Source organism: Lichenostomus cassidix, chromosome 8, assembly GCF_008360975.1.
Source record: "Lichenostomus cassidix isolate B80296 chromosome 8, HeHo_3.0, whole genome shotgun sequence".
NCBI classification, from domain to species: domain Eukaryota; kingdom Metazoa; phylum Chordata; class Aves; order Passeriformes; family Meliphagidae; genus Lichenostomus; species Lichenostomus cassidix.
The window spans coordinates 11,678,941-11,693,306 of record NC_139489.1 but is presented as its reverse complement, the minus strand read 5'-3'; the positions used below and the strand labels follow the sequence as shown (position 1 = coordinate 11,693,306).

Below are 14,366 nucleotides of genomic sequence, written 5' to 3'. Positions count from 1 at the left end.
CTCACACGTTGTAGGTAGATAGTGCCCAGAACTTTGGATAGCACAGTAGATTCATACAGCAAAAGAGTGGAGGCAATGTAGCAAAGATACAGTTCATACATACTTCCCTGTCCTCCAAATGGAGTAGGAACAGGGCTAGAAGGAAGCACATCAAGGATGCCTACATATCCTGTCAGCCTTGCTCCTCCTGAAACATAAGGAAACTTAGAAAAACGGTGTGATCACTTTAAGTCATAAAATAGGACAGGATATAATAGTGCTGAGACCAGGAAGAATTCCTGACTGTGCTCTGCAATGATTATCTGTACCTAAAACATTATAGATGATAAATCTAAGCGGAGAAATAAATAGAAACAAATTGTTTGCTCAAAGTTCACTCAATAGTTAACAATAATTTAACAATTGGTGCATTTCATGTGAGGGTTACAGCATTTGGAACAAGGTGTATTAAATTGCCTCTGAGTCATTTGAGAGACAAATCTATAGCTCACCATCTGCCCTTACAGGGCATCTGTATCACTTTCCCCAAACTATTAGCAAAGGATGGCAAATCTGTTTTCATTTCTCATCTCCTTTGTCAAGGTGCCCTAAATGATGTCTCGTAAAAGCATTTCATAAGCTGATGTTACAGGGTGTGACTGGATGTAAATTACATGGACAGGCATATTTTCCATACTTGGATAAGCTCAGGAGGGCCCATGGGAATCTCAGGGGGATTCACAAGACCAACTGCAAGATTCGGCATGTGGGTCTGGGCAACCCTCAGTATTGATCCAGGCTGGGGATGAACAGATCAAAAGAAAGCCTGCCAAGAAGGACTCAGGGTGCTGGAGAAGGAGAGCCTGGACAAGAGCCAGCCATAAGCACTTGCAGCCCAGAAAGCCAATCTTGTCCTGGGCTGCAGCAAAAGAAGCCTGAGCAGCAGGACAAGGGAGGGGATTCTGCACCTCTGCTCAGTTCTGCTGAAATCCCACCTGCAGTGCAGCATCAGCCCTGGGGCCTGAGCATGGGAGGGACATGGAACTGCTGGAGCAAGTCTTGAGGAGGACCAGCAAGATGATCAGATGGAATGAACACCTCTCCCATGAGGAAAGGCTCAGAGAATTGGGATTGCTCACCCTGGAGAAGAGGTGGCTTTGGGATGACCTAACTGTGGCCTTCCAGCACCTGAAGGGAGCATGCAAGAGACCTGGAGAGGGACTTTACACAAAGGCATGGAGTGACAGGATAAGGGGCAGTGGATTCCAACTGAAAGGGAGTAGGTTTATATGGGATATTAGGAAGAAATTCTTTGCTGTGAGGGTGATGAGGCACTGGCACAGGTTACCCAGAGTAGTTGTGGATGCCCCAGTTCTGGCAGTGTTCAAGGCCAGGTTGGATGGGGCTTTGAGCAAACTGATCTACTGGAGGATGTCCCTGCCCATGGCAGGGGGTTGGAACTAGAAGATCCTTGAGGTTCCTTTCAGCCCAAACCATACTATGATTCTATGATGTAGCAGAAGCAACTGGAAAAATGGCATAACCATCATGCAATGAACACTGAGCTTGTAGCTTTGCCCATTATTAGTTAAAAATGTAGAATATTCTGTTTATAACTGTTATATAACATCAGTTTTATAGCTGGGTTTTCTGGCCTTGCTCATGGAATGCTGATTATTAAAATAGTAAATAGACACAATCTGCACACTCTGACCTAAAAACTAACTGACTAACTGTGCTTTGTCTTACTGCTTGTTTCTCTGCAGATTTCCTTATGAGTGGGCTGGCAGCAAAATATTTGGTGCTGAATAATGCAGGTAGCTTAATTCCAACTGTGACAATGTCCCAGCTGCGGACGCATTTCCTTGGAAGAGTGGCTGATCCGTTGGAGGTAACTGGGTCTACCCACAGTTCACCCTCTCATCTCTTCTTACAACCCTCATCCAACTGGCATTCACACTTTACTTCTTCTTGCAGGTGGGAATAACAGTTGAAGGACTGCAGGAAATATTTGCTAAAGGTTACTCTCCTGACAAGGACTGGGAGACTGACTATGACTTCAAGAAAATCCTGAAAACGGTAAATTCTGGGGGAAAAGCAAATCTTGATATTGCTTTCTCAAATGTTATGATGAATCAGGCTTTTTTCATCTCCTCACACAGCTCTCTGACTGGAAGGCATTCTCCAGTGACAAACCTTTTGCATCAGGCTACTTGAAGATGTTTGGCCAAGAGTTGTTTTTTGGTGGACTCGATAAAAACGCCATCCAAAATGCACTGCAGGTATCATTTTTAAAACACCACTACCCAAGCATCAAAAGCTCTAAAATACTGTTTCTTTCATACCTTCCCTCCCTTTTTAAATTCATGGTTGGATTTTTTTGTCTCTAGTATTAATCAAGGCAAATAAGGTCAAGCTTTGATCAGGATTAGTTATAATCATTGCTGGCAGAATTTCCCCTGAGGCATAGTTAATGACACAGATCATGATATTCAAGTTCTGCTTATTTAGACATGTTGAACTCTGTAATTGCAGGCATGGTATGGATCTGATGAAAAAACCCCTTCACTAAGGAGAATAATCAGCAGCCTTCAAAGCGGCGTAGGGAGGCAGTGGACCAAGGCTCTCCTGTCGGCTGAGATCCGCCGCATTGTGCCCACCTGCACTGGGTTCCCAACTGAGACCAGCTTCTATTACTCCTCTGTCACAAAAGCAGCAGGAAATGGTAACATGTCTCATTGCTTGAGCAATACAAACGTGCTTGCTAGGGCTGGAGGGCATTTTTAACACTTTCTTTGCTGTCTTTGTGATAGTTCAAGCACAGGTTACACCTTCCCCCAAGTCTGATTTCAGATTGAGTGAGTTGCTAAACGCCAATATTAAGCTGAGATCCAAAATGAGTCTAAGGTAAGCATTTAGTACAAAATAAAAGAATAATATTTTCAAGTGACAGAGGCCATAAAAATTCAAGAGTTGTTTGCTGCGTGAACATAATTATACCCTCATTCTCCCTTTTCAGCATGACCAAGGAGGTGACCTTTGTAATGGGAATCAACACACACGCAGTCCAGGCAGGGCTGGAAGCACGCACCAAAATGAATGCTCATGTACCTGTGAGTGTTGTTGCCACTATCCAGATGAAGGAAAAAAATATCAAAATTGAAATTCCACCATGTAAAGATGAGACCAACATAGTTAGCATAAGGTAAGACAAGCACTTAGTGTCTTTCTATATAGCAAAGCAGAGTCTTCTAAATAAACTGAAATACATTTTGGAGTCTTATCTTTGACTTACAGCTTGGATAAGTTGTGGTGATTGGTACAGTTTATGTTTATTTTAAATGAAATGACATGCACTAAAGCTTTGCTTGAAAATATGTGTTACTTTCTGTGGTCTTCACCTGAAAATGCTCCTTAGGACTATATATCAGGGTTTGAGATCTGTAAGCTATCTGAAACACAAATTACATAAAATTTCTATCTTGATACAAATATTTGAACTGTAAACATTAGGTAAGATGTAAGCCAGCTGAATGCTACCAATTAGAACAGTTAACACAATATATTTGCATTTGCTGCCTTGAAGCATAGAGGGTTTGGTGTTTCTTCTGTTTTTACCTTGTTCCCCTGTGGCTGCCATTTGGTTTCCTTACCTGTTAGGTCTCCTTGATTTATTATCAGTGCATGCAATTACAATACATTCTGGGAAACTGTTGTAGCCAGATGCCAAACAAATGAAAACAGATGGAAATACAAGTGCAAAGAGAGGGAGGAAACAGAAAGAGGATGTCCAAGGAATCAAAGCAGTAGACCAAACTTAGCAAACCTTTACACGCACACAACATGAAAAAAACCTGAGAAAGACAAGCTGAAAATTCATCACAAAGGAAAAAAGCTTCACTGACAACAGAAATCGGTGATTATACAAACCACTGAAATGTTAACAAGTTTCTGCTCTAGGAATACAGCCCTAACAAAAGAGCTCAGTTGCTTGATCCAGCTGCAATTAGCATTCGTGGCTGCTGGCCCAGAGACGCTCTGCAGGTCTCCTCAATTTAGCCACCAGTTAGGCCAATCATTATTTTCCCTTGCCCTTCAAGAGTCACAGACCATTTGACATACATTTGACATCTCATCCTCCTCCCTAAGACAATTCCTCCACTCCATCAAATGTAACTGTAATAAGGTTCTCTCCATGCAGAGCAGGGAGTGTCTCAGCATTTCAGAAATGAAAAGTTAGCTGCATGGGTTTTTTTGTTCACTTTCTTGTGGAGACTAGGACAGTCTGCTCCTAAGGTCATCAGGGACAGGAGACACCAACTCTCACTAGTTCTCCCTGTTAAAGAGGATGAGGCAGATATTAATGAACTCAATAAAGTCACTGAACTGAAATGAGACTATTGAATAGTGATAGGGAGTTTAGAGCCTCAAGCAGAGCTAGAAATATTAGCAGAAAAATCCTCCCTGCAAATAAATAAAAAATATTTTCCTCCTTTGACTTAAGGGGAGATCAAATGAGACACAAAAAAGGGTTAAAGGCACTGCCATAAAGCAGAAAGTAAGTCAGTACCAGAAACAAGGTATTACAGCAGAGAAGCCCGTGAGCTCCAGCCCAAGCCCTGCTCTAGAGCCTGCAGCATTACCATTTATAAAGTGAAGTAGTCGCTTGGAAATAGCTCCATAATGCCAAGTATATGAGAAACCCAATACTCACTAGCTGACTTTTAGCACCATCAATTTCTCTCCAAAAAGCATTCCCATTCACTGTTACAAAACAAATGGCCAGTGGAAACCACACAGAGCAATGAAACAGCAATGAGTGCAAGTGAAGGCAAAGCAATAACTAGAGAATGTAACGCTGAACTGCATCACTGAGGAGGTCAAAGACCAAGCAAAGTAAAATCTTAAAGGTGTGAAGAGAAACAAGCAGGCAGGGTAGAGAGAAAGGATATAAATATAGATATATATGCTTTATAGACTGAGTTAAAAATTTTAGTTCAACAGAGTCTTTTTCTTCCTTTTGCGTAAATCCACCAAATAATAAAGATCCAATTGATGTCAATATTTTAAAGATATTGTGACACCTCCCCTTGTTAGCTTTAAACTCCCCTAAACTATTTCTATTTAAAGAAATAGTTCTAGAAAGCTATTGATCTTTCATGTGTTTGTGAGCTCTGTTCAAAATATTTTAGTATTGGGCACTGTCTTGGTGGTCAGCAGGTTATCTTCTACAGTCCCATGTCATTAAAGCTAGGCAGGATGTGATATTATTTTCCCCATCATCTTTCACATTCAGACACAGGAAGCAAACAGTTTTCAATAGCATTAAGTTCATTTATATCCTACACAGCATACAGGTTATAACCTGTCACAGCAGTGGGATTTATATAAATTTTCAAGAGCCAAAGAGAAATTCCGGTAAGTAATCACAGACTCAAAAGGAAAAAAAAAAAAGAAAACTTTGTTGATAGAGAGATTGCATTCCCAAGACAAATCAGCACGTTATGGGCTCAATTCTCTCTATAGCAAAAATCAGAGCAAAATAATTAATCGTACTGTGGAGAGAATATATAGCATATGTTTCAATTCAATCCTATCAAAGTTAAATTTAATTTAAAATAATGGTTATTTTTAAGGTTCTTTTAACATAATTATTTCGTATACTACAGATGGCTACTTCAACATACTTTTAAAGAAAATTTGCAAGAAGGAAAAATCAAATAAATTTCAGGGGAAATTAGAGCCCCGTGATTAAAGTATAAATATGGAGAGTAGCCAGAGAATGCACTTTGCTAATATTCCACATATTCATAATGACAGGCTACTGGAGTATATACATAATCTTGAATAGAGCTTGCAGCACATGGCTTTTTCTTGTTTAACAGTAGGACAGGCAGAAATTTCTTTGCATGGGCATTTTATTTAAAAGATGAACCAGGAAATTACAGAATTTTGTCCAACATGTCTACACCATGTGTAGCAGAAAATGCAGAAGAGGCAGTGTATGCTGTGATCTTGTGAGGCAGCAAGGTGTGTTTGGGGGACAGAACAGGGAAACAGGTGAGGACCCAAGTCTCTGTTTTTATAACACGTTTGCACCAAAGTTGAAGGAAGATGCGTAGAAAAGGCAGAAATTTTTGTTTCACCACAGCAGAAAGAGAGCTAAAGCTATGGCTGGCTGATTGTCTCTTGCTTCTCATTTATTTAGATGTGATGTCACGTTGTGCTTTAAAACCTGGGAAGATAGTTTTTTGTTGATTGTTTTTTGTTTTAAACAGACATTTGAGCTCTTCTGTCCCCATGTTAGGGATGCATGTAAGGCCACGCTCTCTGAAACATCAGTGGGTCCAACACAGCTGAGTTGCTTGTCCCTTACCCCTGCTGTGAGTTGGGCTTATATTATAGCACAGCTTCTTCTCTCATCCAAAAAACACACTAATACATATTGGAAAATCTCCTTTTTATTTTTTCTCCCTTGTGTGGGATCAGAGAGAACAGATTCTTTCATACCATAGCTTTAGGCCTTCTTTGTGACTGTTTTTTCTTGTTAAAGCACCAGAGCTGGCTCTTGTAGCCTATTTTTACTGTGCCGTGTGATTCTGCAGACATTGACATGTGTCACCTGTGATGCAGCTACATTTGTCGGCTCTCTGTGCTCAACAGGGAGGAATCGATCCTCTGCTTTCATTAGGTGGCAGGAGTAGACTATTGGCATAAAAATACTAAAAAAAAATTGGAAAAGAAACCCCAGGGCTTTCTGCTTGGAGATCCAGCCTGCAGTTCAGTGGTCATTTGAATTATTGAATGGGATTAAAATAAAACTATTTCCTTTTTTGTCTCTTTACCCAGATGAGCCATCTGAAATGCAAGTTGATTTGTATTTTCTTTTATCCCCTCAGCTTGTTAGGGAGAATATTTTATTTCAGATTCCATTCTTCAAGGTTCTCCTATCACCCAGCGTGGAGCGTTGCTGTCATGTCCTTATCTAAAAAAAGAGAGAGATGGAAAAGAAAACAAAGCCCACAGGTGACACACATTTTATTGAGGTGTTCCACATGAAGAGCAATTGTGTGCTTTACACTGCACACAGCACGGTAGGAGCCTTCAAGAGGAAGAGAGGGCTATCAAATGAATACAAATTCATCTTTCAAATAGGTTAGATTGGAATTGCTCAGGCTAGTACAGCGTGGACCGTATTAAAATAGAGACCATTTTGAGACCATCTTTCCATTCACTGTCACAGCGGCCACCTCCATTGGCAGACCACAAAAGCCCCAGGGCAAAGGGATCAGCTTCATCCTTGAGAAAGAGCACATGGGGAATTTTGAACTGGATGTTAACGCTGATAAACGGCTAATAAGGTAGAGCCAGCACAGTGTTAATAGCTCAGGGAAATAGGTTTTCCTCTCTCAAAAGCGTTCAGCATTTGAGATGTTTCTCTGACCCAAAACAAAATTCGTAATTCACAGCACTGTTACAAATTCCATGAAGAATATGGGGTATGAAGCCAGGGGTTCAGGACAGTTTGCTGTGAGAACCTCAGTCTCATGCTGCACCTTCTATCCCTTATCCTGGATCCTGACTAATGCACTTGGAGTTCACAGCACTGAAAACAATGTACTGAACACATTTACATAAACAGGCTCTTAAACTTCCTACACATCTCTCCCTGACGTCTTGCCAAACCATGGCTAAACCATGACTACCAGGGAATTTAAATCAAGCTGGAGACACTCACTTCCATTATTTCGTGCTCCCTTCTTCAATTCTGCTTTAATAAAACTTGCACAGGAAACAGCATTCAGTAGCCAACAGTCCCCAGGTTATTTTTTGAAGTTATGGCAGTATTTTTTCAAATATTATGTCAAAAGAAATTAGAACTAAGGCTAGTGCAGCAAACACACAGAAGATGAGTTTAAAAATTTAAAAGTCCAGAAAATCAAAACAGGAGTCTCAAAGATGTAATAATGTAATCCACAGCCAGGCTTCTAAGTAAGTGTGCTGTTTTTCATGGAGTTAGGGCATGGAGATCCAACCAACTGCAACATTTTTTACCTCTACATGTGATTCTAAAAGCCTAACTGAGCTATCTGCCCCTGAAATTGGTCTGTGTCTTTATTTACTCTTAGCAGTCCTTGAAAACACAACTAACAGGAAGGATGCTGTAAATATCTGTAAAGCAATTTGCAAGGTATGATACTTGTTGCTGAGTGCGTGCCACAAGGCATTATTCAGGTCTTTTTCTCAGCAGGCCTTTATCAATACAGGTTTCCTCTAATGTTTATTCTGCAGGTCTAAGACATTTGCTGTTACACGAAATATTGGGGATTTGGCTGCTAGTAAGATGACTCCAGTTCTTTTACCTGAAGCAGTACCCAACATAATGAAGATGTCCTTCGATTCAGATTCTGCATCAGGCGAGACTGATAACATCAGGGTAAATGATGTAGTGTCTGACTATTCTTTTTGGGGCTTTTAAACAGTAGGGAACCATTTCTTTTCTCTGTAGGAAAAGGTACAATTCATCTGTGACCAATGCTGCTTCACTCAAAATAAGTCAGGTTCAATCTAATAACACAAATAGCCCTATGGTAACATTATTTTAAATTCTGGAGTGCAATACATCAGACTTGCAACACTTTTTCTAAAGCAAAAGCATTTTCTTTGGTAATTAATTTTGCACTGCCATCTACAGGCCCACAATCTTTAACATACTTTGCAACCATTATGCAAGTATCACATTCCTGGGGCAGTCACAAACGTTCCACAACAAGCTCGACTTGTAGAGCTGAGTTTAATGCTTATAAGCATCCTGATTCAAGGATGGATGGCAGTTCCTGTCGTGGCTTCCTGTGCCAACTTTCCATAAAAGCCAGGATGGGCTTTCTAAGATGGGCAATATTGTGAAGGCATAGCCGTGACAATTCATTCAGTGAAAGACTGACAGAGGCAAGGAATACACTGTCCTGTTCTGGTTTCGCTGTCGTCCTGCAGCTCTGAAGGGTTTTCATATAAAATCAGAGATGAACAGAGGACAAGTGCAGCCCTCCTATGGAGAAGTCAATAGACAAACGTGCTATCACTGAGAGCACTTTCCAATATCCTGGAAAAAGCTTTCTTCTGCTTTGTGCCTCTATGCTGCCCTTCCTGAAAACTCGGCACTCCGCAGTCATTCTTAAATGAACAGCAACTGAGAAATGGCACTAAGTGGAGCATTTCCCAGTATCACTGGGAATTCCAGGGGTTTTTTGGTAGGGTTCATGCAAGGCTGGAATCTTTTGAGACATGATAAACTGCATAAAAAAATTAATTGCAAACCTGAATTACATGTGAAACGAAAGCTTGTGATTATGTGTCTTTAGGTATTTGCTTCATTGCTTCAGGAAATCATAGTTTATATTTCATGGATTTGATTCTAGTTTTAATTAATTTAAATTTGTTTTTCTGCAAGCATTGATTAGTACATGTAAATTGCATCATTTTTAGTGGAAATTTCTAATATATTATATGTTTTGACCGTTTAATTGATATAGTATCACATTCATGTCAGACCTCATCTGAGTCAGAATTTTTGTGGACATAGTTGAAAATTCCATTGTCTACACATCAAAAATCAAAGGAAAAAACTCCAGTCAGTCTAATGCACACTCAGTTTTATCAAGAACCTGTTAACATTGTCTAATATTCCAGGAAAACAAAATTAAATATTTAGAATTAATTTGTGATATAATTTTCCATTCTTATAGCCTGAAGCTCTTTTTACAGTAGGTAGTCTAATCGACCCATTCAGATGATAATTTTGTCCAATTTAAAACCAAATTGTCCTATGTCACAGCCTTGCTATCTCAAATAAACTGGTTAATTCCTCCTGCAGAGTACATGTAACTATTACCAAAATACAGTGAATAACATACAGGTATTCCTCTCATTGTTGTGCAAGTTAACTTAACATGTCTGCTGTCCAATAGGATAGACAGTCTGCAGAGGATGTTTCATCAGGAAATCCCTTTTCTTCTGGATATTCTTCTTCCCGAAAAGAGCCATTTGTTCAGTCTGTGTGCTTCAACGCAAGTACATTTGGAGTTCAAGTGTGCATTGAGAAGAAAAGCGTGCATGCAGCATTTATCAAAAACGTGCCTCTGTATTACCTAGTTGGAGAGCATGCCCTGAGAATGAGCTTCAAGCCAGGTAAACACAACTGTGCACAAAAAAGAGAATACTGGGTGGGTGGGTAGCGGTGTGTGCACACACACAGAGGAATGTCTAGAGAGATATATATGTATATATATACTTTTTGCATCTTAAGTACCACTAAATCCATTAGGAGCACCAGGCCTGCCAGTATTGGCAGCAGACCTTGCTCACAGCAGGAATTCATTTCTCCCCTACTCGCCAGAGCAGCAATTTCCCAGCTCTCCCAGCAATGTCACTCAGCATGGCCAGCGTCAAGCAGAGCTGATCTGTGCCTGCAGAGTGTGTCTGATGCATCCTGAATCATTGGATTTGGGATGCAAGCACGAAGCAATTGGACATGGGCAACAGATCTGATGCAGTGTCCTGTAGCTACATTCTAAAACCCAGACTCTAAAAGGGAATTATGGATTAACCCTGCCAGGATCTAGTCCTTAATGTCTTAATCCACGATCATAAGAAATAAAAGCACAGCAGGCCACTGAATCTAGGTCTCCTAAATATCAAACTAATGGCCTAACCATTGGGCCATTCTTTAGAGTTCAAGAGTTGAGCCTCAATTCTTCTCTGACGTTTAATTCACTGATCCATAGTTTATCTCGTTAAGCAATCCAATTCACTTGACTTAAATCTGTTGTTTATTCTGTTTCTTGATTTGAGAAGAATCCAGTGTCATGGTAATATTTTAAAATTTGGTTGCCAGTATGTGCTTTAGCTATTAAAGAAAATTTTTAACGAAGTTGCTCAAAACCAAAAATAATCTTTGAAGATTTATATTTGAGAAAAAATGGCTAAATAAATTATGGTAAATATGGCTTATTCTCTCATTCAGTTGCTAATAGTAACAGAAATACTAATTGTCATGCAATTCTAGTTTACACAGAAGCACCTATTGAAAAAATACAAGTCACAATTCAAGCAGGAGACCAAGCTCCTACAAAAATGGTACGTCTAGTAACATTTGAAGATCCAGAGGCACAAGCATCTTCTAGAAAAGAAGCAATTAAAAAAGTGAAGAAAATCCTTGGTGACACTGATGATCAGGTACTGCTGTGAAATTCCACTAGTAGATTTGTGGGAGACATTACACAAACCTTATTTATATTTCTTTTACTAAATAGCTTCCTTTGTCTAGATATTATGCAAAAATGGATAACAATGACAGGCTTTTAGGTACACAAGTCTTCCTGCATGTCTTTTGTTTGCACTCATCCTTTTGGCAAGTGAAGGACATTAGAAAGAGCAGGTTGGTTTTGTACACTTTTCTGAAAATCTCTTTTCAGAGATAAAATAGCAGTTGTGTGGCCAAAAAGTATCTGTTCTTTCCAGCTACTACAACTGCAGCAAAATGGTCTGACACTGACTAGACAACCTGCCCTGAGACAGTGACACACCAGCACTGTCATTACTGGTAGCAGTTACATGTGATCATGTGGCCAACAACTGCTGCAAATGCTTCTTTATCACAAAAGTGTTTGGGTGTTGTTCTGCTTACATATGGGTTTAACACATTATTACGAAATTGCCTTTGAATTAGTGTGATGTGTTGCAAGAATGTTATCAAGCATACACCTTGTCTTCTAAGGCAGCAGAGGTTCATCTGATTTTACTTATGCCGTTCTGCAAGAACACAGAAAAATAATTTTGTTTTTCCAATGTTACCCTTGTCCAGGGGACAAGAAAACACAGGAGCTCATCATCCAGTGCCAGCAGTGCTAGCAGAAGTGCTGAGAGTACAACGAGCAGCCCCTCCAGCAGCGACTCTGATGACAGAGCATCACAGGGAGGCACCCGGATAAATCTGAAAACAGGGCAGTCCAAAGCCAAAGAAAAGAAATTCTACCCCTTTGGGGACAGCAGTAGTAGCAGCAGTAGTAGTAGCAGTAGCAGCAGCAGTAGTAGCAGCAGCAAAAGCAGTAGTAGTAGCAGCAAAAGCAGTAGTAGTGATAGTAGTAGTAGCAGCAAGAGCAGCAGTAGTAGTGATAGTAGTAGTAGCAGCAGTGGCAGTAGTAGTGATAGTAGTAGCAGCAAAAGCAGCAGTAGTAGCAGCAAAAGCAGCAGTAGTAGCAGCAAGAGTAGCAGTAGTAGCAGCAAGAGTAGCAGTAGTAGCAGCAAGAGTAGCAGTAGTAGCAGCAAGAGCAGCAGCAGTAGTAGTAAGAGCAGTAGTAGCAGTAGCAAGAGCAGTAGTAGCAGTAGCAAGAGCAGTAGTAGCAGTAGCAAGAGCAGTAGTAGCAGTAGCAAAAACAGTAGCAGTAAGAGTAGCAGCAGCAAGGAGAGCAGCAAGAGTAGCAGCAAGGAGAGCAGCAAGAGTAGCAGCAAGGAGAGCAGCAAGGAGAGCAGCAAGAGCAGCAGCAAGGACAGTAGCAGCAGCAGTAGGAGCAGCAGAAGCAAGAGTAAGAGCAGCAGTAGCAGCAGCAAAGGCAGTACCAGAGGCAGCACAGATAGCAGCAGCAGCAGCAGCAAAGTATCTGGTATAAACCTTAAGGCTAAGAAGAAGTCCAAGACCTCGTCATTTCTACTTGCCAGTGCTGCTGAAGGAGGGAGAAGTGCCCGTGAGCAGAAGCCTAAAACACAGAGTAGCAGCAGCAGCAGCGAAAGCAGTGGTGCTTCCCATCATCACAGCAAATCTGACAAATGGGCTGAGATGAAACACTTCAAGTCCCAAGAGAACAGTGGCAGTAGTCACGACATTTCTACACAATGGGTAAAATGTCTGATGCTTTGACTTCTGCTAGGAGGTGATCTTGACTGAGCTTTAGGTAATAACTTCTTTTGGAATTTTGCAGGACTTTCGCCTCCCAAAAGTATACACTCTCCGCTTCAAGTCTGCTCACATCCATTGGGTAGGTGGCTGTTACTGAAGGGCTTTGTTTGGGCCATTTCCCTTGACCATTCCATAATGCCCAAAAACAATATTGACATATTGCAAAAAAAGCAGATTTACTACTAAAATACTATTACATTTTTGGTGTTGCAGCACTTGCAACCCTCAAATTTGGGTCAGGATGCACAAATGTACAATGCAGCCAAATATAGGTAAACAATGACCATAAAACAGCAGGACCTTCCAATGGGAATACTTACGTCCACAGTTTCTAGGCAATTATGACAAAATTATTACATGGATTTTTTTCAGAAACCAGGTTCAGTACACATTATGGCACAAAGGCACTTTTGGTATATATTAGAAGGGTGATAATGGAGTGGCTTTTGTAGCTGTTACCTGTACAGTTACCATATATCCTGCTTGTGAAAGAAGAAGATGATTTATAGTGTTTTTTATAAAAATATAATCTCTTTTTTTTTATATGGATATATTTTACCACTTATTAAATGCCACTTTTCATTTTCCTGCGCATTAGACCTGAACATGCAATATTGCCATTTGCAATCAGTGTCTATGTAGTCTTCCTTCAGCAGAGATGTCAAGGTGGATCTGAGGCACATTCCAACCCAACAAATTTCATGTCTATACATGAAAATAAAAATAACACTCTAGATATGTCTAGGCCTGTTACCTATATACTGATATCTCTGATTTTGAAATTTACACTGTAAAACTAGAGGCCATCTCATAGATTTTTAACCGGTTTTTATTTCATAGCATCCACATCATAAAGGATCAAGCAGCTCATCATCATCTTCCTCTGAGTCAGGAAGCAGCCACAGCAACAGCAGCAGCAGCAGCAGCAGCAGCCACCACCATGGAGAAAATTCTGCCCACAACTCAAGGAGGAGCAAAAGAGTCAGCATCCACCACCACAGCCATGGCTCCAGCCTGGCACGTGAGGTACAGCTCTGTGTGTGATACCCATGAGCAACCAGGCTTAGCTGGCTGCTGAGCAGAACCTGTGCATGTGGTGGCATTAACCACCTGAGGGGGTTAGGCTCAGGAAGCACACGAAAAGTCAAGTTTGTAAATTGAAATTCAAAGTTCATTGAGATATTCCACCACCCACCCCCCCAAAAGAATCCTTTGTTTTCCAAATTCCCTTGTGTTCAGGCTTTTGTTTGCCAGTTCCTTTTTCTTCATTTCTGATGGTGTCTGTAGTTTGTGAAAGCCTGGATTTGGAAATTATAAAAGTTGAGGGGAATGAAGCTCTGAGTTAAAGGGGAAATAATTCTCTTTTTCCTATGAAAGCCCAGAATGCAAGTCAGCTGCATAAGGTGAAAATGAGGAAATAAATAAATAAATC

The 14,366-nt window shown here is 40.6% G+C and overlaps 1 protein-coding gene across 1 annotated transcript in view; it reads left to right on the top strand.

Annotated features, from left to right (window-relative positions):
- The window catches only part of LOC146433860 (vitellogenin-1-like), a 44,576-nt gene that overhangs the window by 19,192 nt on the left and 11,018 nt on the right, over positions 1-14,366 (top strand). The window contains exons 14-25 of the mRNA XM_085067905.1: positions 1,746-1,870; positions 1,957-2,058; positions 2,142-2,261; positions 2,515-2,704; positions 2,793-2,886; positions 2,999-3,184; positions 8,272-8,416; positions 9,948-10,167; positions 11,045-11,214; positions 11,843-12,874; positions 12,957-13,013; positions 13,775-13,960. Coding sequence (XP_084924031.1) covers positions 1,746-1,870; positions 1,957-2,058; positions 2,142-2,261; positions 2,515-2,704; positions 2,793-2,886; positions 2,999-3,184; positions 8,272-8,416; positions 9,948-10,167; positions 11,045-11,214; positions 11,843-12,874; positions 12,957-13,013; positions 13,775-13,960 — 2,627 coding nt within the window. The remainder of the gene's footprint in view (positions 1-1,745; positions 1,871-1,956; positions 2,059-2,141; positions 2,262-2,514; positions 2,705-2,792; positions 2,887-2,998; positions 3,185-8,271; positions 8,417-9,947; positions 10,168-11,044; positions 11,215-11,842; positions 12,875-12,956; positions 13,014-13,774; positions 13,961-14,366) is intronic.